Source organism: Triturus cristatus, chromosome 6, assembly GCF_964204655.1.
Source record: "Triturus cristatus chromosome 6, aTriCri1.1, whole genome shotgun sequence".
NCBI lineage: Eukaryota > Metazoa > Chordata > Amphibia > Caudata > Salamandridae > Triturus > Triturus cristatus.
Genome location: NC_140589.1, coordinates 402,985,548 through 403,009,841, shown reverse-complemented (window position 1 = coordinate 403,009,841; position 24,294 = coordinate 402,985,548). Strand labels below are relative to the sequence as shown.

The 24,294-nt window shown below is 38.8% G+C and overlaps 1 protein-coding gene across 1 annotated transcript in view; it reads right to left on the bottom strand.

Moving 5' to 3' along the window:
- Nucleotides 1-330: 330 nt before the first annotated feature.
- CLN8 (CLN8 transmembrane ER and ERGIC protein) overlaps nt 331-24,294 on the bottom strand; it is a 183,305-nt gene continuing 159,341 nt past the window's right edge. The window contains exon 3 of the mRNA XM_085610809.1: nt 331-7,312. Coding sequence (XP_085466935.1) covers nt 6,989-7,312 — 324 coding nt within the window. The 3' untranslated portion in view covers nt 331-6,988. The remainder of the gene's footprint in view (nt 7,313-24,294) is intronic.

The window sequence follows — 24,294 nt, the reverse complement described above, 5'->3', positions numbered from 1 at the left end:
GGGGATACATTTTGCAAGAAGGGGAGACACTATGTATGGGATGCAGAGACAACAAAAGTTGGGATTCGGCTGCTTACATCTTTAACACACTTTTTACAAATGACTACAAAAAGCTGCATTTTCAAAAATAAAAATGTGGATATGGTTGCATTGCAACTACAATGGTACAAGTGTCCTCCCACCCCAAAGAAAATTTTGATTAATTCATAGAAAAAGGTGCCTTTTGAAGTACAAATCACACACATTGATCTAAGGATGACAAGCTCTATTAATAGTTGGTACCACCCTTCAAAAACATTTTAAGCTTTGAAAGTTTAATCAACCCAGCACTTTAAAAAAAAGTATTTTATTATCATAATACATTAGGATACTGATTAGGAACTTAATTGATCTGTTAGCAAAACATCTAATAATATTTTAAAAAAACAAAAAAGGAAAGCAGCTGAAGCATAACAAGTTTCTTAACACACTGGAATACATTATAAGGAGGAGACAGGAAACAAGCTGAGTGTTCTCCAAGATGTAGAATTGGAGTGCAATCCTCCCGATCTAGGGTTGTTGCATAAGGAGTGTTACTCTGCTCTGAATGTACTTGCGGAATGAGGCATATCAAATACAAAGGCAAAGAGAAGGAAAGAACACTTATTGTGTAAAATGAACACTGACATACATTGAACCAAACATAAATGCTTTCTGTGCCAATATAAAAAGCAGAGGGAATTTTTCGGAGGCCACAATTTGCGAGAATTCTATTGGTTACCTACCCAAGAGAGTCTACAAGATCAGAGTTGTGTTACAGGTCAATAAGTTTCATCTCAGCTTGTGCCCTTTTCAAAGCAATAATGCTGAGAGCTTTAAAACTCCATGCACTGACCACAAAGATTTTCAATGAGTCAGAAGAACCGGATGTGAACTCTTAACAGAAAAAAAAACACCCCTGATGGCCTCAATAATTCCTTCAGAAATGCCCACAGGCTTAGGCTTCACAATATTTCATATGCTTTTTAAACTGTCTGAGTTAAAGCCTGCAGTGTGGGAAAGTGTCTCAAATCACCATCTTCTAGTCGTTCTCTAAAGAGTATGAGTTTCCTTTCGAAAGAATCTCATCTCTGACCACCGAAGTTGTCTTCTTTGTACCAAATTGTAGAATTCAGAATGTCACAAATAAAATGAAGCATGGCTAGACATTTCACATCATTCACTGCAGGGTAGGATTGTCCTCGAGTGATTAAGATCTGTTCAGTGTCAGGAAGCAAAGTAAGAAGTTTCCCGTTGCTTATCCGCCTTACATTGGTTTGCAGCAATAGCCAAATTGCAAATTCTGTTTCTGTATCACGCAGCATTATGTGATGTTAAATAGTCTATGGTTGAGTGATTTAGCATGAATAAATCTAACAGCTTTCACCACAACATCATTTAGTTGCCTTGTTTTACTTTTGCACAAAGCTGATTGATGGATGATACACTGACAATCTATGAAAGAAGATCATGAACGCTGGTTTCTTAGCAAAGATAAAGAGCCTTCCTCGTGGTTTATAATGGAGGGGATCTATATGTAATCATACTTGAAAGATTGTTAAATGTAAGGTGATGCGGCTGGAAGAAAACGTACATGATGTTCAATACATCTTCTCCTTTTGGGTAACAGTGCAGTGGTAAAAGACAGAGGAGCAGTTCATTAAGAATATTTGCTTGTTCTAAATATTTCACCTCAACCATTAATTGAGCCATATCACCTTCATCCTTTGATTCATTAACAACAGTGTTGTAGCAAGACATCACTTTTACTGTGTGGATGACCTACTTTTGAACATTGTCACTTACAGCCTCAATTTTATGTGTGCATGTGGAATCAGACAGGTGTAACACACCTATTTCCTTCTTATTGATAGATTATTAGAATAGTTGACAAATACAATTCTACTGCCAAAAGGAAATCTTTCCTAATTAGTTCTGCCTCTGTAAATTGAGTTTCATGTTCTGCTACTTGCTAGCTAATTTTGAAAGATGTTCCTATTACAGCCTCAGATTCTTGCATCTGACAAAGAAAGAGCTTTTACTGTGATAGAAGGGACTGCTTCCATGATGCCACCTTAGCAGAACGAAGTTCAGACTTCAATGGGAAGTTGTCTGTGAATTCTGATGAACGGTTTCTATAAAGCCTCTCCAGGTAATACAATTTGAGGACATTTACCGTCTGTTTGCAGAGCAGAAAGGTAGTTTTCTCTGTTGGACACCCCACAAAAAGATATTCTTCTTCCCACAATTTCTGAAACAACCTGTATACACTCTCAGGCATTGAAAAATCATAAACATTTTACTAGACCTGCAGGTCGAGTAACTTGAATAACTTACTCGACCTAACTGTAATGTACTTGATCTCTAAACTGGTCTCAAAATTGTGTGATCATTGGCAAATATATTTGAGCTGCCTTTTTCTTCATTCTCACATACGAGTGCACTTTCCAATATGTGAGTTCAGCATTTCTGCTGTATAAAAAACCTCTTTTGTTTGATTCAATAGACTGAACGCTTGCTCCACATGTTATAAGAATCTACCCCACATATAAGGTACACATGACCCCTGACTTGCCTGTCAGTTTACTAATAGCATTGCCATAAGGGCAGGGGCAGGAGTGTTTCTCAGTTCATGTTTTAAATCTCACTTTTAATAAATCTATTAGTAATGCATGATGAAGAAGCGCACTGTCATTTACATACAGTAAATTTCCAAGGAATGCCCCAAATCCTTTCCACTACCATGCAGCTTTACTGATAAAACTATATAGTGTATTAACAATAATCTGTGAAAATTGAGTTTCAGAAAACACACATATCATTTGCACATCAGCAAGGAAAGAGATCTGATTTGTTTTTTATCCTATTAAAATATTTTTTTCATGACACAGAAGTACAAAAAAATGACTTTCGTAACTATTGAAATATATTTTGAACTGGTTTTTTTCAGATGACTTATTAGCTATTTAAATGTGTGTTAGGAAAGGCCCATTCATTTCACACTTCGCACAGCACGTCAGACACTTCACTTTACAAAATCCTGGAACTTTGCAGTCAGTGAAGGAAACGTAATTGTGAAATGACATTTGTCTCTGAACACAGAGTAAATGTGAGAAGATAAAAATAAGATTTAAAGCCATCTTTATTGCTCCTTCACTTTCTAACTGAACAGAACACCTGTTATTTGTCCACTCGCCAGAACAGGCGAGCGGGTTCTAAATATAGCTCGATCTGATAAAATCTGACTCACCATAGTGAGTGGGCGAGTAAATTTTTCTAGCCTGCACTCTGTACGGGTCTTGGTCTTTTGTAAGACTTTGTTGCTGAGCTGCATGACATTTCTGTGGGGTTGTTTATGAACAAGAACAGAGAATCAGGATTTTTGCTCACAATAGATGGGACAACCCTGGTTCATGACCTATGGCGGGATCCATCTCATGGCCAATGACATGACCCAGTCTCACAAAAAATGGCACAAGCCAGTCTTGGTTACAGAGCTGTGCACCTAACCGTTGTGCAGACACCCATGTGCAGCTATTTGTGGAATCGGTTGTAAAATATAGAGTGAATTTAAAAAATGTTTATATTGAGTGTTCAATTGTTACTGCATGTTGTGAGCGTGCCCTATGAGAACACATTTAGAAGCTACTCATGCAAGTTATCATATTATTTGGTCCCGAACAGAACAATTTATCACATTTCCCATGTACAATGCAACAAGGTAGAGATGATTCTATGTTAGGGCCCTTGTCACCAAGAAAACGAAGAGAAGGCACAAGCAAATCATTTTCATGTCACCTGGTCGTCTCATTGCAGACAGCAATCCCTAGCTTTCAGGGTCACATGCCTGTCCTTGCCCCAGGTTCATGGCCCAGTCCATGCCCCAGGTTCGGCAAGTCCACGCCCCAGGTTCATACATTCCATCCATCCATCTGAGTGTGTACAGCCCTCCCTTCCACTATATTGCTGCGACAGTCAGAATTTCTGTGTTAGAGAATAGAGGATTTTTCTAAAATAGAATTCGAGTACCCTCTCCTCACGATCCCACAATTTAAAAAACAAATAGCTGAGAAACAGGGAAATCTTAGCTGGCAATTGGGTGTAGAGGCAGGGGTGGGTGGTCTAGGTGGGAGCAGTACTGAAAAGGATTGCCTTTTATATAAAAATCTTATATTTTAATGGTCTTTATAGCACATCAAATGCACCTAAAGGTATGGAAATAGCACATTAGAATCCCTAAAATGAAGGATTATTGGCAGAATCTAAAAATAGTAAAGGTGTTTTTTTTTTAAAACGTGCTGCTCTCACCATAATATCACTCTTGCTCCACATACTTACATATTTGCTTTCTTACAAATAAAAATACATCTAACAACATTCAGTACTGTTCATATTTTCATAAAATTAAAAATCTTTGCATCCATAATGGTGAAAAACATCAATGGAGTCTGAATATACTTTGAATGGATGTTTCTGGGCAATTGTAGCACTATCATAAAACTACACATTTGAGAAGAATGCCTCGATTTTCTTTTGGAAAGTGTACTACGAATAAATATGTTTTAGTTCTTATTACAATTATAATTTGGGAGTCTCTATCTCACATACTCTCAACCTATAACATAACCACGCCTCAACAGTCGCTGCACAGAACGTAAAAATACTTCCAACATAGGCTCAAAACAAAACCACCATATTTCCAACCACACACTCTACACATTGCAGCTTCCCATCAGTGTAGGTAAATGCTTCAGAATCCGACACAGGGGTAGAACGTGCTATACAAATGTTAACACAATGCAACCAACTACTGCTGCAAAGAAGTGCGACATGTTGCACACACATAAATGTGGACAATTTGTACATTTTAAATTGGAAGATCAGTGAGTTGATTTTCAAATGTTAAGCCTCAAATGCTCCCTGGGAAAGATGATGGACAGTTGCTAGTAGTCCCCTGCATTCAGTAGCCTGAAGTGTGCTATTTTCAGCATTGTTATAGATTTAAAAACATCATATTTTGTATTCTATTGAAGTGTTTTGTTCCTAAAGGCAATCCTGCTTGATCTATGATAAGAAATAACTGTGATCTCCAAACTAGCCTGAGAAAAATGGGCAGTCCTACAAAATGATGCCGCTTGGATAATTAACTAACAACTAAATACGGGACAGTTAAAAATATATTAGTATCATAATGCAGCTTAAAATAAAGTGCAGGACTCTTTAATGGCAATGTCTAGACACCCTTGTCTCTTGGATGCAGACTTCACTCTGCCTCGATTTGTTTACAAACTCTCAATTCCCCTTCTGACTTTTTCTTCTGAGCCCTCCACCCCATTGCAAAAGGACTTGCATTGAGGAAATACCCCCTTCTGATCCTTGTTGTGATGGGTGGGCTGACAGTTTCCTTGCAGATGTCTTTCTGAGAGCTAAGAAGGTGCAGCCTGCAGGCAGCATGGCCTCGAAGGAGTTGAAGATGCTGGACAAGAGCTCGGTATCGTTGCTGTTGGAGGCAATGCAAGGTTAGCGGAAGAGAAAGAAGCAGAGAATAAGGCTGGAGGACAGTAAGATGAAATGGATATCTCACCCAGTAGCAGCAACTTACTTTTTAAAGGCATTTTTATTTGCACCAGTAATGTGGCGTTACTCTAAGAGAGAAGTGCTCATTAATTTTAAGCTGGATAGTGAATGCAGCCTCCGAGAAACAGCAAAGCAGATTAATGGCTGGCTGAGTTAACTCAGTACTGTGGTTATCATAGTGGCTCAATGTGAAGATCTGATGAGCTGCAAGTGATACGCAGGGCATTCTATGAATACCACTACACACGATATAAGAAGGGCAAAAACAGAAACGTGACCAACTAACCGAATCACATTAGATTTCTGTCACTCTTATGGAAAGGAGACTGTTTCAGGTCATGCATCAGTTCTAATACTGGGGAAAGCATTTGTTGTAAAAATCGTTGTTGGCTGAGTCTTGTGGTCTCAGCAAAGTGTCTAACACTGCCCCTGAAGGAAGTCACAAACTTTAGCTTCTGAATGTGGCACTTTTTCTACAGTTACATGCAAATAAAAACAAACAATCTCCAAGGTTTTTAATGGAACTCTAAAGCACACCCATCATTGCTCACAATGTGAGTAACTTGACTTCAACTTCTTTTAGCTTGACAGCTCCCTTTCTCAACATATCTAAAGAGCTCCAACATAGAATGTCTATTAGAACATGGCTTTAAAAGCAGTACAGTAGGAATGGCATGGGTTCTATAAGTCAGGGACTGCTAAATTGCTACACCTTGTAAGTAGTTTTATTATGCACCTGTAACAGTCATATATTTGGCACAAAAGCAAGTGATGCATGGAGGGAGATGATTTAGAACATTTAAGCCCCTTTGCACGAACATTCTCCCATAGACACAGAATTGGTAAAACTCTTTGATACACAAGACCTTTAGTCACATCTTGTTAAAATGTGGTAATAGGTAAGAGGTATGTGAGCAGAACTAGAGCAATTGAAACAACATCTGTACATCTAAAGACCATAAAACACTGGGTTCTCATAAACTGGGTACTTTTACTAAATGCGCACTGTTAGTCAAATGAGTTCTGGTGAGCGATAGTGTATATCCACTTTATAGATTATAGAGTATGCAATGACCTTTGCTTTGATAGGCCAGATCCGTCCCATCAAAGTATGTTTGAAGAATTAGAGCAAATCCCAAAACTGTGATAGTATACTGAGGTAACAAAACACTGTGCTCTTACAAATTGGGTATGTATGCTAATGTTATATTGTAAATGCATTCTGGTGTTCAAGAGAGTGCATTCAAGACCTTCAAAGACTTATTTAACTGTGCAGTAGGTTTGTTGGGTTTCAGCTTCAATCAGTTCTGTTGCATAGCAGCAGTAAGCCATCAGACCACAGCGATCTTCTAAATTTGAGGCAAGTAAAATATATGTTGTAGAAAGTTTGGCTCTACGATGTCTTCTTTTTAATACCTTCATTATTTTCTTCTACCGAATGCTTGTCATGGTCAGACGATCTTTCAAAGTTCCAGTCAACAGGCGTTAAGAGCTGCAGAGTTTTTTTGTGTGTCCAATATGGATTTAATACGAAAGTAAGAAGGCTCAGACCAAAGAGGAATACCAATAAGTAGGAAATCGGGATATGATGGATAAGTTGTTCCCAATTACAAAAGCACAACCACCACAAGTGGTAAGTCAGGATCATACGGCAATGAAACATGTGGATCATTATCCACTGGTTTGCTTTCCAGATCAAAGACTGCGACCACCCAACCTGAAAAGGAGAAATACATTAAATTAGTGTCACAAAACACCAGCCACCTACATTCTTTTACACCACAGCCATTAAAGCACTAGCAATTCATCATAGATGATTGTCGGTCTGCACTGAAAATAATACACTCAGTACCCAAGGCTTTCTTTTTCAAACAATCTCTTTCTGCCTCGGACCACTCCATTCTAACCCTGTGTTATCACAGATAGTTCTCCAATAGTTGTGTTGCAACTCAACACTTTTATCCAAAACAATAGAGACCTTTCACTCTGAAGACGCCAATAAAGAATATTTTTTTTGCCTTGAAGAATAGAAGCTCCAAGTTAACCAGTTCAAAGAAGCACAAATTCCACACACCTGTGTAACATTTATGAAAAAGGATCCAGTTAAATTGATAAATTCACCTGCTGGAGAAAAATTGGTTTATTCTACCGGCTTTAGATTAACATCTCAGCACATCCTTTCACTTCTCCACAAGAAACACAAATAATTGAATATATCCCTGATGGTAAATACTTGGAAATGTAATGATCTGTCTAACTTTTTATGAAACTTCCAAACCAGAAATTGGTTTGGTTAGTGGTAGTTTCTTAACCATACACAAAGAATATGCACAATCCCTTACCTGAGACTACGCTCAATAACACCACTCAAATGTATATTATTGTGCACGTAAGCCCCAAATGGTAGGACTGTTGATGTAAGACAGTGTAAAGCAAAATTTTGTGTCAAAGACCAATAGGTTGGGGCCTTGTTTTGAACCACCCAACTCAAACCTGTCCTTTGATGTACAAAGGGAAGGCACCAAAAAACAAAGCAGGTCCTACCCAGAAACATATTTTTGCCATATTTGACTTCGGAAGAAATTTAAAGTGCTTCTTTACCTCAAACCAAATCGCTCAAGATTTGGACATCACACTGTCTGTCAACATCTTTCTAGAACTAGCACTTAAAGATGGATGTCCTTGACTCTTTGTGCCATTTTCCCTTTTTAGCACAATTTTTGTGAACTTTTCTTGAGGGGCCCCTTGAATTGCAGATCTGAGACTACCCAGGAACTGTGGGGAGATCCTTCATTAATCTCCCAAACTAGGCAGTCTGGAGGAAGTATGCCCCTCGATCACAACTGAAAAGACTGTGGCTGGTGGTAGCTGCAACCCAAGGATTGCTTACTTGTCTCCCTTCCTAAATTAAGTCAAGCAGTGTTGGAAAAATTAATTCATTTCTTTTTGTTATGATTATTTATTTTCTGCGAAAGAAGAAATGATCTAGAAAACCATAGCATATCTGATAACCTTGTATTCAGTACAAGAAGTCAAGGGGCATCTTCTTACACTTGGAGCTTTTTTGTTCTTTCTCAGCCTTTTTTACTGCAACCTTTTCACCACTGTATTTATCCTTGTGAAGGCCTCAGCAAATAAATAATTTAAAGCTGATTAATTCCAAACATGTTAAGAATGACTACATCCCAACCTAATTTAGTTCACCAGTGATGGAGCAAGCACTCGTATAAAAGAGACTTGCTCGGATGCAATCTTCTCAGATAACTCGTAATACCTTAATAATTGTGTTTGTAAATACTAATAATACATCAAAAATTTGTACATTTAAGCATAGTGGAAGCTTGCCTATGTGTCATACTAACAAGTAACCAGAGAGTGACTAACAATGGCTGCTAACGCAGGAATCTTTACTGCGCATGCGTCAACTACATCTACGTAGTAATGACGTGCCTATGCTTTAGAGGGAAATCTTTGCAGCTGCGCAATCGCTTTCAAGATGGCCGCTTGGAACTTACATGCTAATGCGCATGCCTTTGCTGAAACTATACCATGCAAATGTAATAAAATGCTAATGCGAAAGATTTATATAAAGTAAAAGGGATTACAGTACAGATAGGTGGTATACAGTGAAATCATTCTATTTTGAATTATTTAATATGTCTCTTTCTGATTTCTTTATTAGTTCATATTTTGGGCCTCAAAGGATAACCAATGTCCATACCCCACGTGGCCTCCGCACATGCGCACTTGTAACCCGCCAGGGACCATGACAAATGAATTTGAAACTCATCCAAGGCCACGACCTCTACATGTCCTGGGAACGGAATTGTCTTCATGACTGATGAATGAAGAAATTATTAAAATGTATAATTTTGATCGATAAAAATGTGAACTCGGGTGGGAAATAAAGCATGGGAAAGTAAATTAAGGGGCGGGAACACAGAACAATGAGCTTAAAGAAAAATATTAAACTTAGCATGGTGTGATGATCATCATCCCTTTTTCTGTCCAATCAGAGTTAGGAGTTTCATAAACTTGAAATATTTAGGGGTGGTACATGCCATTAGAAAGGTATAATTGAGGTAGTTTAGTTAGTCAGTTTAGATCACAGATCACAGACCGCAGCGAGACCAGAACGCTGAGAGACTGAGATGCTCTCCGAGAATTGAATAAATGCTGAAGAAGAACCATTTCCAGACTTAGAATTTTGAGCCATTCAATTAGAAGAACATGGCGAAAGAACCGAGGAGGCACATAACAGAAGAAGATCGCAGAAGAATCGAGGAGGAAGATAGTGTCAGAGAGGGGTGCGACGCAGGCGTCGTATCTAGAAGAGGTCATCTATCCTGTCCCTGAATCCTGTTCTTAGCCTTTGTCACCTGATCTGTCCCAGGGGACCCATTCCAGCTCCTTGGCCAAGGGGTTGATTTTAGCACCATTCTAGGTAACTATAATTCTGTGTATTATGTCATTGTAATAACTTTGTTTAACGATTATTCTATTTAAAATGTTATTTCCTTCCTTGGAGAAAACTGTGTTCTAATTGTATTTTGGTTCTTGGCTCACATGAATTAACTAGATAAACATTTAAAACTCTCCTGAGTCTGTGGTTATTTAAAGAAGGTTTTATTCTATGTCAAATTGTTACCTACAAAGTTAACTAAAAGGTCAATTGACCAGAGGAAAGTGCATTTGGTCAGAAAGGTTTGGTAAGAAATGATTAGATAAATTCATCTTACATGTATTAGTACAACAATTTGACCCGGGGGGGTGGGGTGTGTGTGTGTGTGTGGTGTGTGTGTGAGTGTGGGTGGGGTGTGGGCGGGGTGTGTGTGGTGTGTGTGTGTTTTTTTTTATGGGCCCAGATGAGTATATGGTAGTTGAGTACCTGAGGTTGGTAACCTGCTGAATCAGGTTTTCTGGTAGCAGAGCTATGTTTTTTTTATTAACTAGTTAGGTGAAAATTTTGAATTATTGATTATGTATTAACAAACCCGTTTTGTATTTTGTTTTATGTTGTCTGGAAATTCCTTGGAATATTGAATAGTGGGAGGTAAATAGAAACCACACTGCAGTGAGGTTACTCGTTTGCTAAAGATAGCACTGTAAAGATATGCAAGGTTGACAGTGCTGATTTAGGGATTAATTTGTATAAAAGTGAGAGTGATTGATAGCAAAGTGAAACTTTGGTCTTATAGCACCTAGAAAGAGTAATCCCGAAGGAGTAGCAGGTTCATCGACGCTTGAGTGAAGAGTAAACGGAAGAGTTTTTACTCATAGTGTGTGAAGAGTAAGCGGAAAGGTTTTACTCACAGAAAATGCAATCTACTTTCTGATTTTAGCGACGCAAACAGAGTAGCAAATGTTTCTATGTTGTCATTTAATGAATTTTGTATGTAAATTGAAAGAAAAAATAAGCTATTTGTGTTACCTTGTAAAGGAGGTGTCTGCTGCAGGTGCTGCACTGACATCACAGAGAGCCGTGCTGGGATTGGTTGGAACAGCGGGTGTGTGAATGACGCGAAATTGTAAAGGAGGGGTCAGTAGTAAGGAGTGATACTGACGTCACAGAAAAGCCGCACTAGTATTGGCTAAGCGCATAGCATGGAACAGAATTTGATTGGTCGAAAGAATAGAAGCTGCACTGATATCGGTCAAATATTAGAGTAAAAATAAGCCTTTGATTGGCTAGTAAAATAGAAGCTACAATAATATTTGACAGTGGGCTTTGCATGTGGAGACATTATCCAACATTAATAGGGAATTGCCCAGACAGAAGTTATTTGGGGTTTGCCAGAGAACAATATATAAAAGGATTGACACCTAAAATATACGGAGAAAAAAGAAAGATGACATTTATGCAGAAAATTAAACATTATTTTAAAAAGGATAAACACGTTAAGACTAGAGAGGGAATTCTTATCCCTCCTCCGAAAACGCCAGCATCATACATGATGATGGGAAGAAGCTATCATACTTGTGTATGGTTGGAAAATTGGATAGAATATACAAAAAGTTATGGAGTGCTAGCTTTCCCAGAACATGGAACGTTTAATGGGAGAATTCTACATAACCTGAGATTAAGAATGAATGAATTAGAGCCCCGACCAAGATTAACCCAATATGAAGCTTTAGAGGAATGGGAGAATGAAGCATTTGAGCACGATAGATCCAGAAGTAGCAGAAGCTTTAGAGGGTTTTTATCCTACATTACCGCGCAAATCACAAGATAATCAGATGAAACAAAGGAGACAAGCAATGGTGGCTGAGGGAAAACATTCGAACATATTCAAAAATATCCGAACATATCCTGTACTAATGGCTGAGGAACAGTCAGGAGGCAAGTGCACAGAGAAGACCAAACATTTAACGATGACAGGTAGCGGAGAATCGGAAGATGATTTTTTTGGAGGACATTTTAATGAAAAACCCTCCACCTTTCCAAGAAGGACTAAGTAGAACTACTCCTAGTGATCCGGTTTTGGGAACACCATTAGTTCCCCAAGTTATACATGACCCAACGAACGGAAGGGTACTTCAGGAAAAAGAAAGAGAGGCAATAAACAAGAATAGAGAAGAATTAATACAGAAAATAACCCAATTGAGTACCCACCCTGAAGTGCTAACTATACCAGTGACTATAAGTCCAGTGGTTCCATTATATGGAAATGAGACAATCACTCACAAACCACCAGTCATGTCCACACCTACAATTGAACCCAGAAAAGACAGAAAAGAGAATATAATAATTGATGATCAAGGCAGTGAATGTGATTTGGTGATATCATTAATGGATTTACCGATAAGAGGACAGATAAATGAAACCCGAGAAGACTTACACCTAGTTGTTCAAAGGAAGTACAAATAGAAACATCTACAGGAGTCAGGAGAGCCACAATAGTATCCCAATGTAAAAATAGAAAGATGGGCACAGGTATTAGACAAGCCAAAACAGCCAATGAAAATTCTAGATATTTACAAATTGAAAGTGGAATTGGAAGAAATGATAGCTGGGAACGTGGGACTAGACAGGCTAAATACTTACATTGAAGAAGAGTTACTGTTCATTTGCAGAAGTATCACTAGAAAAACTAAAATATTCCATTAGAAATTGTCAGACCTAGCTTCTGAAATGGGATTTGAATTAGGCAAATCCAAGGTATTACAGAAACCATACAGAGCTGAATTCAGTGATAAGAACCTGGAAAATATGAAGGTGTCTGGAAGAAAATTACAGGTTAAAGAATTAATGACCATTTTACAAAAATGGGGTGACCTAGACAAATGGAAAGCTAGATGGATGTGAAAAAATGAAGAAGTACATGCCAATCAAACCACTTCTGAATTTTTGTTGAAAGACACAGGAAAGGTAGAAAGATTATGTCCTATGAGAGAAATACCAGGAGGAGAATATGTACATGTTCCATGGACCAGACAGGATATTTTATCATTTACAAATGATTTCCCGAAGTTAAGAGAAAAGCCAGTTCAGTGGTATCGGCAAGTTGAAAGATTTGTGAAGGTTTCTAAAGTATTGTTAAAAGATTTGGATGGCTTACTTGACATGGTGGTACCTGCTGATTTATGAACAGAATGTAAAATTACTGTTGATTGGCCTAGTGATAATTACCAGAGAGATGCGAAAACAGGAGCCCCTTCAGAAGAGGTAATGAAGAAATATCACCAGGTGATCACTTTCTTGAAAGCTAAAATTCCTCTAAAAGAAACAGATTGGGTAAAAATAGACCGAACGACCCAGGATAGAAATTAGTCCGTACATACTTATTAAGAACGCTTCCTGCAGGTATTTAAACAGTACAGTGGTTTTGAGAACATTGGAGATAAAGATATGGGACATTTTGTGTATCGATTTGTGAAAGGATAGAAACCAGAAATTAGAGACATGATTCATTAGCACATGTGTTAGCAAGCGAGACCCATAGACGATATTCTCAAATACGCAAAGTTCTGCGGAGATGAGATTGACAATAAACGAAAGAAATTAGAAGAAAAGGTGATGTGGGCCCCAGTAAAATTAGAGGAACAGCAGGAACTCCAACTAAACAGTCAGTCAGGAAATCAAGAAAAGGGGCAAGGCCAAAATGAAAATAATGGGGGAAAACAAATAGGACGAATGAGTAGAGAGGAAGCAAAGAAGAAATATCCTTGTCATGGGTGCGGAAAATTGGGGCATTGGAAAAACAAGTGTAAAAATATTCAGAATAATAATGGTCCAAATCAAAATTTCAATCCACAGACGCAGAATGAGGTGATAATGAGTCAACCGCAGCAGGTTGTAAATCTACAGAGTCAGTTGCCACCTGCCCCTATGTCAAATTTTGTGAACCAGGCCAAGTACAGTGCGGTAACCAGATTTCAAGGAGGAAGTGGTAAGAAAAATTCAGTAACATCGCAATTTCTTTTACAGGACACTTATTTCGATGACAGCAACCAATGATGGTGCCTGAGGGGGGAAAGGAGTGCAGACTTGACGCATCCTTACCGGTAGATCAGTCAGGTCCATATGTTGATGGTAAAGTAGAAGGAAAAGATATTACCTTTTTGTTGGACACTCGTGCTACCCGTTCTACTGTGAGAACAGCAGACATTCCAAACCTACCCCTCTCGGGAAAAACGATCCAAGCAGTGGGAGTAACCAAAAAAAGATTAGAACCCCTATTACAGAACCCATGGAGGTACGCATTGGCAATTTGAGGTAAATGCACAAATTCGTGGTGTGTGACTCCAGTCCTGTAAATTTATTAGGAAGAGATCTACTGTGCAAAATAAATTGCACAATATTTTGCACATGGTGTTGCAATCGAAACCCCAGATGAAGACGGAGTCTACAAAATCATGTTAGCTAAGCAAGGCACAGAGGTAGACGAGATGTATTCCATGATGACAAAAGACGATTTACCAGATGAGGTCAAAATGACAGTAAATCCAGATGGGTGGGATTTTACAGGAAAAGAAGTAGGGCTAATGGCAAATGTAGACCCAGTAAAAGTAACTGTGAATTGAGGTGCAGTTTTCCCAAATACTCGACAATATAAAATGAGTCCCGAAGTTAAAGCTGGTGTTGCAGCAGAAATTGATCGAATGATTGAACAAGGCATTCTAAAGGAAATAATGAGTAGTCCCTGTAATTCACCTATAATTGGCATTAAGAAACCTAGCGGGAAATATAGAATAGTTCAAGATCTAAGAAAGATTAACAAAATTGTTGTACTTTGTTGCCCTGTAGTGCCCAACCCAGCAGTGATTCTGTACCAGATACCATGGAAGGCTGGATAGTTTACTGTGATCGATCTATGCCATGACTTTTTCTCCATTCCATTACACCCAGACAGCCAATATCTTTTCTCATTTAAGTTTGAGGACCGTAATTTAGTATGGAATCGCATTCCTCAAAGGTACACTCAAAGTCCTTAAATGTTCAATCAGATATTGAAAAAGTGCCTAGAAACCTTAGTGTTGTCCAGAAAGTTAGTATTGGTACAGTATATTGACGACTTGCTAGTCGCGTCTAAAACAAGAGATGACTGTGCTACTGATTCAATTGCCTTGTTGAATCATTTGGCTGATGGTGGACATAAAGTGTCCCCTGAAAAATAGCAGTTTTGCAGACCAGGGGTTAGATATCTAGGACATTAAATAGACCGAAGTAAGGAAAGTGACCCCTGAAAGAATAGAAATAATAAGACAAATGAAATTGCTGAAAACCCAGAGAGAAATAAAAATGTTCCTTGGAGTTGTAGGATACTGTGGGGTTTTCCCTGCTAGCCAAACCCTAATACAAATGACAAAGAAGCGAGCAAAGGATCCTGTAGAATGGGATGACGAAAGCATGGGAGCATTTGTGAAATTACGGAAGTGTTTGTGTGAAGCTCCAGCTTTAGGTATGCCAGATTACTCTAAAGAATTTGCACTGTTTTGTTGTGAAAGAAATAGTTGTGCACTTTCAGTCTTAACCCAGAGACATGGTTTGATGCGACGTCCAGTGTCATACTTCTCTGCTACTTTGGACCCTGTAGCCTCCGCTTTACCAGGTTGTTTAAAAGCAGTAGCTGTAACCTGCATGAGTCTGGAACAAAGCGAATCAATTGTGATGGGACATCTGGTAAAGGTGCATGTTCCACATTCAGTTGAGAGTCTTTTAACAAGAACTTGAACTCAGTATCTCACTCCTAGTCGGATGACTAAGTATGAAAGAATCATATTAGGAGCTGAAAATGTGACAATATTCAGGTGTACTGTGGTTAACCCTGCCACCTTATTACTAGATGTATATGGAGAAGAGGTGAGAGATGAAGTCGAGCACGACTGTTTGGATGTGACTGAACTTTGCACCACACCCTGTCCAGACATACAGGAAGAACCTTTGAAGAATGCTGAACATGAGCTATTTGTAGACGGCTGTGTATGCGCCATGAAGAGGGAGGACTAAGTGCTGCTTACGCTGTGTGTACATTAGATGGAATAGTCGAAGCATCCTATTTACCAGGAGTCAAATCTGCACAAGTAGCTGAATTGATAGCTTTGATTAAAGCTTGCAAAATTGGGAAAAACTGGAAAGTAACCATTTTTACTGATAGCCAGTATGGTTACGGGGTTGTGTATGATTTTGGCCAGCTTTGGATGCAGAGGGATTTCCTGACTTCTTCAGGATCCCAAATTAAAAATGGAAATTTTGTAAAAGAACTGCTTGAAGCAATACAATTGCCAAAAGAAGTGTCAATAGTCAAGTGTGCCTCACATCAGTCAGGAGATGACTATGTGTCAGCCGGTAATAGGTATTCTGTTCGGGTTGCCCAATACTGTGCCCGAAATAAATTGGCGGTAAACAAGAAAATCGAAACAAGTGAAAATAGCTGCCAACTTAAGCTACTCTCAGGATTGGAAACATGGGAAGAAGTAAGACAACTGCAAGATGAGGTAGAAATGAGAGAAAAAGAAGAATGGGTGAAAGTAGGGTGCCAACAGAGGTCAGAAGATGGTGTATGGATTTACCTAGATGGCAGGCCAGTAATGCCAGACTGTATGCTTTCACAATAGGCTAGGATGTATCACGGAGACACCCATTTAGACAGGCAGGGATGCCATGAACAGACTCTTTAGGCAGGATTGGTTTAATCCGAAGTTCAGGAATGTAGCAAAGAGTCTATGCCAGAGATGCTTAACCTGTCGACAAATTAATCCAGGCAGGAAAACAGTGGTCTGTATGGGAACAATTGGAAAGGCAGATGGCCCATTTATAAGGCTACAAATAGACTTTATTCAATTACCACCTTGCAGAGGTTTGAAGTACATACTCGTCATAGTTTGTTTATTCGCACGGTGGGTGGAGGCATACCCTACTAGAAGAAATGAAAGTATAACAGTTGCCAAACTATTGTTGATTGAACTGATTCCACGGTTCGGTTTTCCAGTAACTTTGGAATCAGATAGAGAGTCTCATTTTAATAATGAAATAATTCGACTAATCTGTGAAGCATTTAAAATTGAACAAAAACTGCACTGTGCATATCGCCCAGAGGCTTCTGGAGTGGTAGAACAAATAAATGGGACTATAAACACAAGACTGGCAAATGTATGTGGATCCACCCCACTGGAGTGGCCTGATGCTTTACCTCTTGTTCTGATGGGACTCAGAAGTATTCCTGACAAGAATAAAGGATTGAGTCCCCATGAAATACTCATGGGAAGAGCAACGAGGCAGGCATGTATACCAGGACACAAACTGTTGAATATAACTGATGATTCGGTATTAAGACTATTGCAAAGAACTGGCTGACCTAGTGCATTCTATCTCTCACCAGGTTGGAGAGGACGCAGTTGCCAGGCAGCCGGATCAAGAACATAATCTAAATACCGGTGACTGGGTGTTGGTGAAGAATCACACTCGAGTGTCATGCCTAGCACCTAGGTGGGAAAAACCACATCGGGTTATATTGGTTACAACAACAGCAGTGCAGTGTGCAGGCTTGCCTAATTGGATTCATGCAAGCCACACTAAGAGTACCAGCACCTGACGAGGAAGGACCCCAAACTGACTCAAGCAGTTGAGGCTGCAGAAGGTTGTGCGGCTGAAGGACTTCGAATAACAGATCCTGAAGTAGCTGATCAAGAACAACCAAGCATAAGTCAGGATGACTGGATACCAGTAGTTGACATACCTGAAGAAAATGTGAGAACTAGAACTCAAATCCGGTTAGAGAGACCAGACCAGATAGGTATAGAAGAACGAGCACAGGAAAGTTAAAATACAGCTGTTGGAAAACCTGAGCAGGATCAGACAAGGAGAGAACAATCTACTCAGACAGAAGTGAATGAAACCATTCATGAGTCTGAAGAGGGACAGATAGTTCTAGAAGAACACGTTCAGGCTGCAGAAAACCAAAGTGCAGTAAGACCTGAGCAGGACCAGTTAGGAAAAGAAAAACAAGTTCAGGTAGAAGAAGAAAAGAAAACCAAAATAAAACCTGAACAGGGTCAGACCAGAGAAGAAGAACGCATCCAGGCACAAAATTACGTTACAGAAATAAGCCCTGGACAAGGTCAGACAGAAAGGGATTCTGAAAACGAAAATAACCAAATTGTGCCACAACTTAATGAACATAAAAGAGCTCTAGAAGACATTGACAGAGCAGTGCAAGCAAAAAGGGTCAGAAAAGGTGATAACTGGCCAGGTGATGTGAAAAGGTTAAAGTATCATTTCAAGACAATTAATGAAGAACTAGACCAGGTAAACCAAATTTCTAGTCAGTCTGGGACATCTATTGATAAGCCTAAACAAAGAAGTCAAAGATTAAAAATACTGAACAATGAGTTCAAGGGTCCTGAATGGACCTATGTAATTCTTGAATAATTCGAGAATCTAGATTTAAATGAAGAAAGTGATGAAGAAATAAATGCAGAACAGATTGTCAAAGAAGTGAGACCAACCTGAAAATTCCCCAAGAAATTAAATGTCACAAATAATTCGAAAGTAAAGAAGAGAAATCTTCTTAGCCCAAAATGGCTGATGATAGGGCTGCTGGAAAACCAAAACAAAATTGTGTACAAAGATGTTGTAGAATATGCATATGCAGTATATTTTTAGTACTTATAATTTGGTTAGTACTAACAGTAGCCATCCCTTATTTGATGGTTAAAAGGAAAAGAATAACACAAATAAGCATTAAGTGTAGCTAACATTAAAGGAGATAGAGTAGCATTAGAAGCACCAGATGAGTCCAAGACTAAAAGAGACAGAGTAGATTTAGGAGCACCAGAGGAGTTAGGTGTACACCACACTGTGACAAATAATGACACTGCTTGAAATGTATTTAAAAAGTAATTATTGCAATACGTGGATACTATGGGAGTTAGTGATTGTTATGTGTGTATGAAATTACCTGCATCAGTAGCAGAAGGTGTAACATATCACCATATTCCATTAACCTATGGTATTTCTTGTAGTATTTTAGCAAGTTTGTTTTAGAGAACAGGAAGGTTACAATATTATTATTCTAATGTAGATGTGATTTTTTCCGAGGTTCCCATGCGAAAGAGCATGAACCCAGTTCTTAGTACTAAGGACGCACAGTTTATGGGAGAATATTTTCTAACTATGAAAACAATAGATATAGCTGAAGCACACAAGCAGAATTTAACATGTAAATAACACAAAGAAGAAAATATATTTTTGAATTTAGTTGAGCAGAGGAGAGAGGACTTCCAAAGAAGGGCTTCTGAACCAAAACCTCAGATACCTCAATGGGCTGAGAAAGATGAAATTTATAAAACTGACAAGACTCATGCTGCTATGTCCTTGGACTTTGAAAAGAAAGTGAAGATCTGCCTCCATAGATTAAAGACTGAATACAACAATGCATTTATTGGTTCCAGTGAATGTGAACATAATTTCTTAGTTATTGGGGGATTGGGACTAAAAGGTGGAACAGATCCAGTATCTCCTGGAGTTTATTACGTTTGTGGCAATAAAGCCTATTTCAGACTGCCTGATCATTGGTACGGGAGTTGCTATTTTGGAATAGTATTCCCAAAGGTGTACCATGTGAAAAGAATCATGGGAAGCAATAAAGACGCAAAAGAACTAACACGTATAAAAAGAGCTCGTTTTTTTGAAATAGTAGGTGATATATTTAGTGCATTGATACCTGAAGTGGGAGTAATTCTGAATTCACTAACAATTTGTCAGCTATCTACAGTAGTGGATCGGTTATCTACTGACACTTATGGAGGATTTTTGATGATCAACACAGAAATGGTAGCAATTAAATCTATGGTTTTGCAAAATCGACTGACTCTTGATATATTATTGGCAAAAGAGGGTGGAGTCTGTAAAATGCTGAAAGCGCAACATTGTTGCACATACATCCCAGACAAAAGTGTTGAAATTGGAGGAGATATTAGAAATATCACAAAACTGAAGAAAGATTTGAAACCACTGGAAGTTGACAGTGTATGGAAAAAATTACCAAATAGTATTGCTACCCTAGGGAGCTGGTTTTCTAACATAGGTAAGAGTATACTAGGTCAAATAATATTACCAATCTGGGAAATAACATTATTAGTCTTAGCAATAAAGATATGGCTCAAATGTTGTAAGAAAAGAAAAAGGTATGAAGTGAATGAAAATGGAAAGAAAAGAAAGTATGAGGAAATACAACTTGAAGAAATGAAAGGAAATCCATATAAAAGAATGAAGGGCTTACAGTACAGAAATGAAAAGGAAGGAAATGAAAAGGTTGAAGAGGGAATTGAAATGTGCTAAAGTTGGCATCCGATTAGGTGATGGGAAATTAGTGATGGCATAAAATGCCATCAGAGAGGGGATTGATGGAGCAAGGACTCAAATAAAAGAGACTTGGTCGGATGCAATCTTCTCAGATAACTCGTAATACCGTAATAATTGTGTTTGTAAATACTAATAATACATCAAAAATTAATACATTTAAGCTTAGGGGAAGCTTGCATATGCGTCATACTAACAAGAAACCCGAGAGTGACTAAAAATGGTTGCTAACGCAGGAATCTTTACTGCGCATGCGTCAACTACATCTACGTAGTAATGACGTACCTATGCTTTGGAGGGAAATCTTTGTAGCTGCGCAATCGCTTTCAAGATGGCCGCTTGGAACTTACATGCTAATGCGCATGCCTTTGCTGAAACTAAACCATGCAAAATGCTAATGCGAAAGATTTATATAAGTAAAATGGGTTAGAGTAGAGATAGGTGGTATACAGTGAAATCATTCTATTTTGAATTTAATATGTCTCTTTATGACTTCTTTATTAGTTCGTATTTTTTACCTCAAAGGTTGACCGATGACCAATGTTTATACCCCATGTGGCCTCCGCACATGCGCACTTGTAACCCGCCAGGGACCATGACAAATAAATGTGAAATTCATCCAAGGCCACGACCTCTACATGTCCTGGGAACAGAATTGTCTTCATGACTGATAAATGAAGAAAATATTAAAATGTATAATTTTGATCGATAAAAATGTGAACTTGGGAGGGAAATAAAGCATGGGAAAGTAAATTAAGGGGCGGGAACACAGAACAATGAGCTTAAGGAAAAATATTAAACTTAGCATGGTGTGATGATCATCTCCCCTTTTTCTGTCCAATCAGAGTTAGGAGTTTCATAAATTTGAAACATTTAGGGGTGGCACAAAAACCATTTCCAGACTTAGAATTTTGAGCCATTCTATTAGAGGAACATTGCGGAAGAACCGAGGAGGCACATAATAGAAGAAGATCGTGGAAGAATCGAAGAGGAAGAAAGTGTCAGAGAGGGGTGTGACGCAGGCGTTGTATCTAGGAGAGGTCATCTATCCTGTCCCTGAATCCTGTTCTGAGTCTTTGTCACCTGATCTGTCCCAGGGTACCCATTCCAGTTCCTTGGCCAAGGGGTTGGTTTTCGCACCATTCTAGGTAACTATAATTCTGTGTAGTATGTCATTGTACTGCTCTCTCGGTTTTCTCCCTCTCCAGGTTCTGTCATCGTAATAACTTTGTTTAACGATTATTCTATTTAAAATGTTATTTCCTTCCTTGGAGAAAACGGTGTTCTAATTGTATTTTGGTTCTTGGTCACATGAATTAACTAGATAAACATTTAAAACTCTCCTGAGTCTGTGGTCATTTAAATAAGGTTTTATTCTATGTCAAATTTTTACCTACAAAGTTAACTATAAGGTCTATTGACCAGAGGAAAGTACATTTGGTCAGAAAGGTTTGGTAAGAAATTATTAGATAAATTAATCTTACAGGTATTAGTATAACAAATTGACCCCCGCGGTATCTACTAGCCATTGTGAATGTGTGTGTGTGTGTGTGTGTTTATGGGCCCAGGTGAGTATATGGTAGTTGAGTACCTGAGGTTGGCAACCCGCTGGATCACCAGGTCAAACCTTCAAGTCCTATGCTCTCAATATTTAGCCCACTTTTTCCCCCTTCTCTCTTAAAAAAAAAAACAGCAACATTTTTATAATTCCCCATAGGATCACACAGGTTTCTATTAACTTTTCTAAATTACATAAAGCTATTTTTCTCAGTTTCTACTTTACTGATGTTTTTTTTTTTACTTTTTGTGGCTATCGATCTTACTCTTTATGTGGACCTTACGTTTTGAGCTCATCTCATGCTACCCAAGGTTGATAAAAGAACAGTTTAAGAAATTTGTCTTTGTCTCTGCGTGATTTACTCAAGAGGGTGCTTTGGGAGATTGACACCCTCACCTCTCACACTGTTGGTCAGATTTCTTAAAGCTGTTCCACCTTTACTAGTTAAAGTGCTTGTTACTTGTGGTTTTAATCGCAGTATATAGAACCTGTGTAAGTATTAGCCAATCTGTGGTACTCAATGTATTAGTCTAGGCATAACGAATGCCTGAGGTTGAAACGTTTTAGGTCACATGCCAGTTCCTGGAGAATGAGCTCTAGCACCATGAGCCATATTATCTGCTTTTAAATGAGAGTACTGGCATTTTCTACAAGTGGATCTACACAGTTAATGAAACTGCAGCAGTACTTCACTACAAGTATACTAAACCTGTACTGTGATACTGTGACAGTACTAGCAATTCTTTGATGAGCTGAAGCACGTATAATTCAGTACTAGCAATACCAGGCAGGACAGGTGACACTAACAGCCTCGTCCAAAAAACTGTTATACCTTTTTTTTAAATATGATAACAGGGTCATTGTTATTGTGAGACTCAGCAGCCTCTCTCAGGTCTGAACTGATATGGAGACTGAACTCTATTGTTTTATGTTCATTTTTATTTCTAAACAGCATGAACGTGTTACGATCTTGGCACGGTCAGGAACAGAACAACCTGAGACAGGGCTGTAAGACAAAAACAAACGTATAGAAGTCGAGAGACAGTAGGCTCACTATCAGTCAGGCAATTCAGGAAAGGACTCAAGAACGGGCTGTTCGAATGAACAGACCACCTCGAAGTTCAGGGCCAGATGTACGACCATGACAATTTGCGGCTCGCAAATTGCGCTCGATTGCGTGTGGCAATTTGTAGTCGCAAAGTGCCATGTACAACAGTGTCTCAGACAAATTGCATGCCTCAAGAATATTCATGAGGCATTTGCAATTTGCGACCCATATTGGGAATGGCTGGTCCTCCCAGGTATGATGGCCTGCTGGGCTCAGCAGACCTCCAAGTCTGGGACTACTTTTAAATAAAGCAGTTTATTTTTTTTACATGCAGCCCGTTTTTCTTAAAGGAGAACGGGATACATTTAAAAAAAAGAAAAATGAAACGTTTTTTGTTTCATTTTATACGGGCAGGTTTTGGTCCCTGGGACCACTGCCTGCCCCTAAAAAATATTTTCCCCTGCATTCACAAAGGGGAAGGGGTCCCCTGGGTATCCCTTCCCTTTTGCAAGTGTTTTACCACCCATTTGAGAAGGGTGGTAAACAGCGACTGTTTTGCAACCGCAATTGCAAAACATTCATACATAGGGCTCAGACTAGCTATTGGGAAGGGACGCCCTTGGGACGCCCCTTCCTAATAGCGATTCGCTAATCCTATTTAACGAGTCGCAAATACACCGCGACTTGCTAAATAGGGTTAGTACATCTCCCTTCTGTATTTTGCATTCGCAAACGGGTCGCAAACCCTTTGGGGCATGCAAAATAGGGTCGTACATTTGGCCCTCAGTTTCCAAGGTCACCATTCCAACTTTGATTACCTGTATGAAAGTTAAGTGGCAGGGGGTATACTTGCAAAATCTGGTAGGTAATCAAATACAAACTGAGTACATAACCGTGTTACCATTGTCATAGCTTTACAGCAAACATAGGTACGAATGCACGGCCAGAGTAATGATCACGTCACAGGGGTGGTGTGTTCATGCTTGGAAAGGTCGGTTAGCATCCTTGCACTAGCATTTTGCACAAATTGAAGAGTGCATTGTCCATTCGGCTGCCTCTAAATACACGAGATTTCTGTACACAAACCGAGATAGAATCAGGGCATTGATTACAGGATTGCCAATCTATGAATCAATTAAAACAAAAGACCTAAGGTAAAGAAACCATGCATTGGTACTTGAACTATTTTGGTATCAAGGGTCAAATTAGAATCAATCTATATTCCCGGACTACATGTTAAGTTCTCTTTGTTCATTATTGTTAACATGCTTAGTTTATCAATTTTGTGTT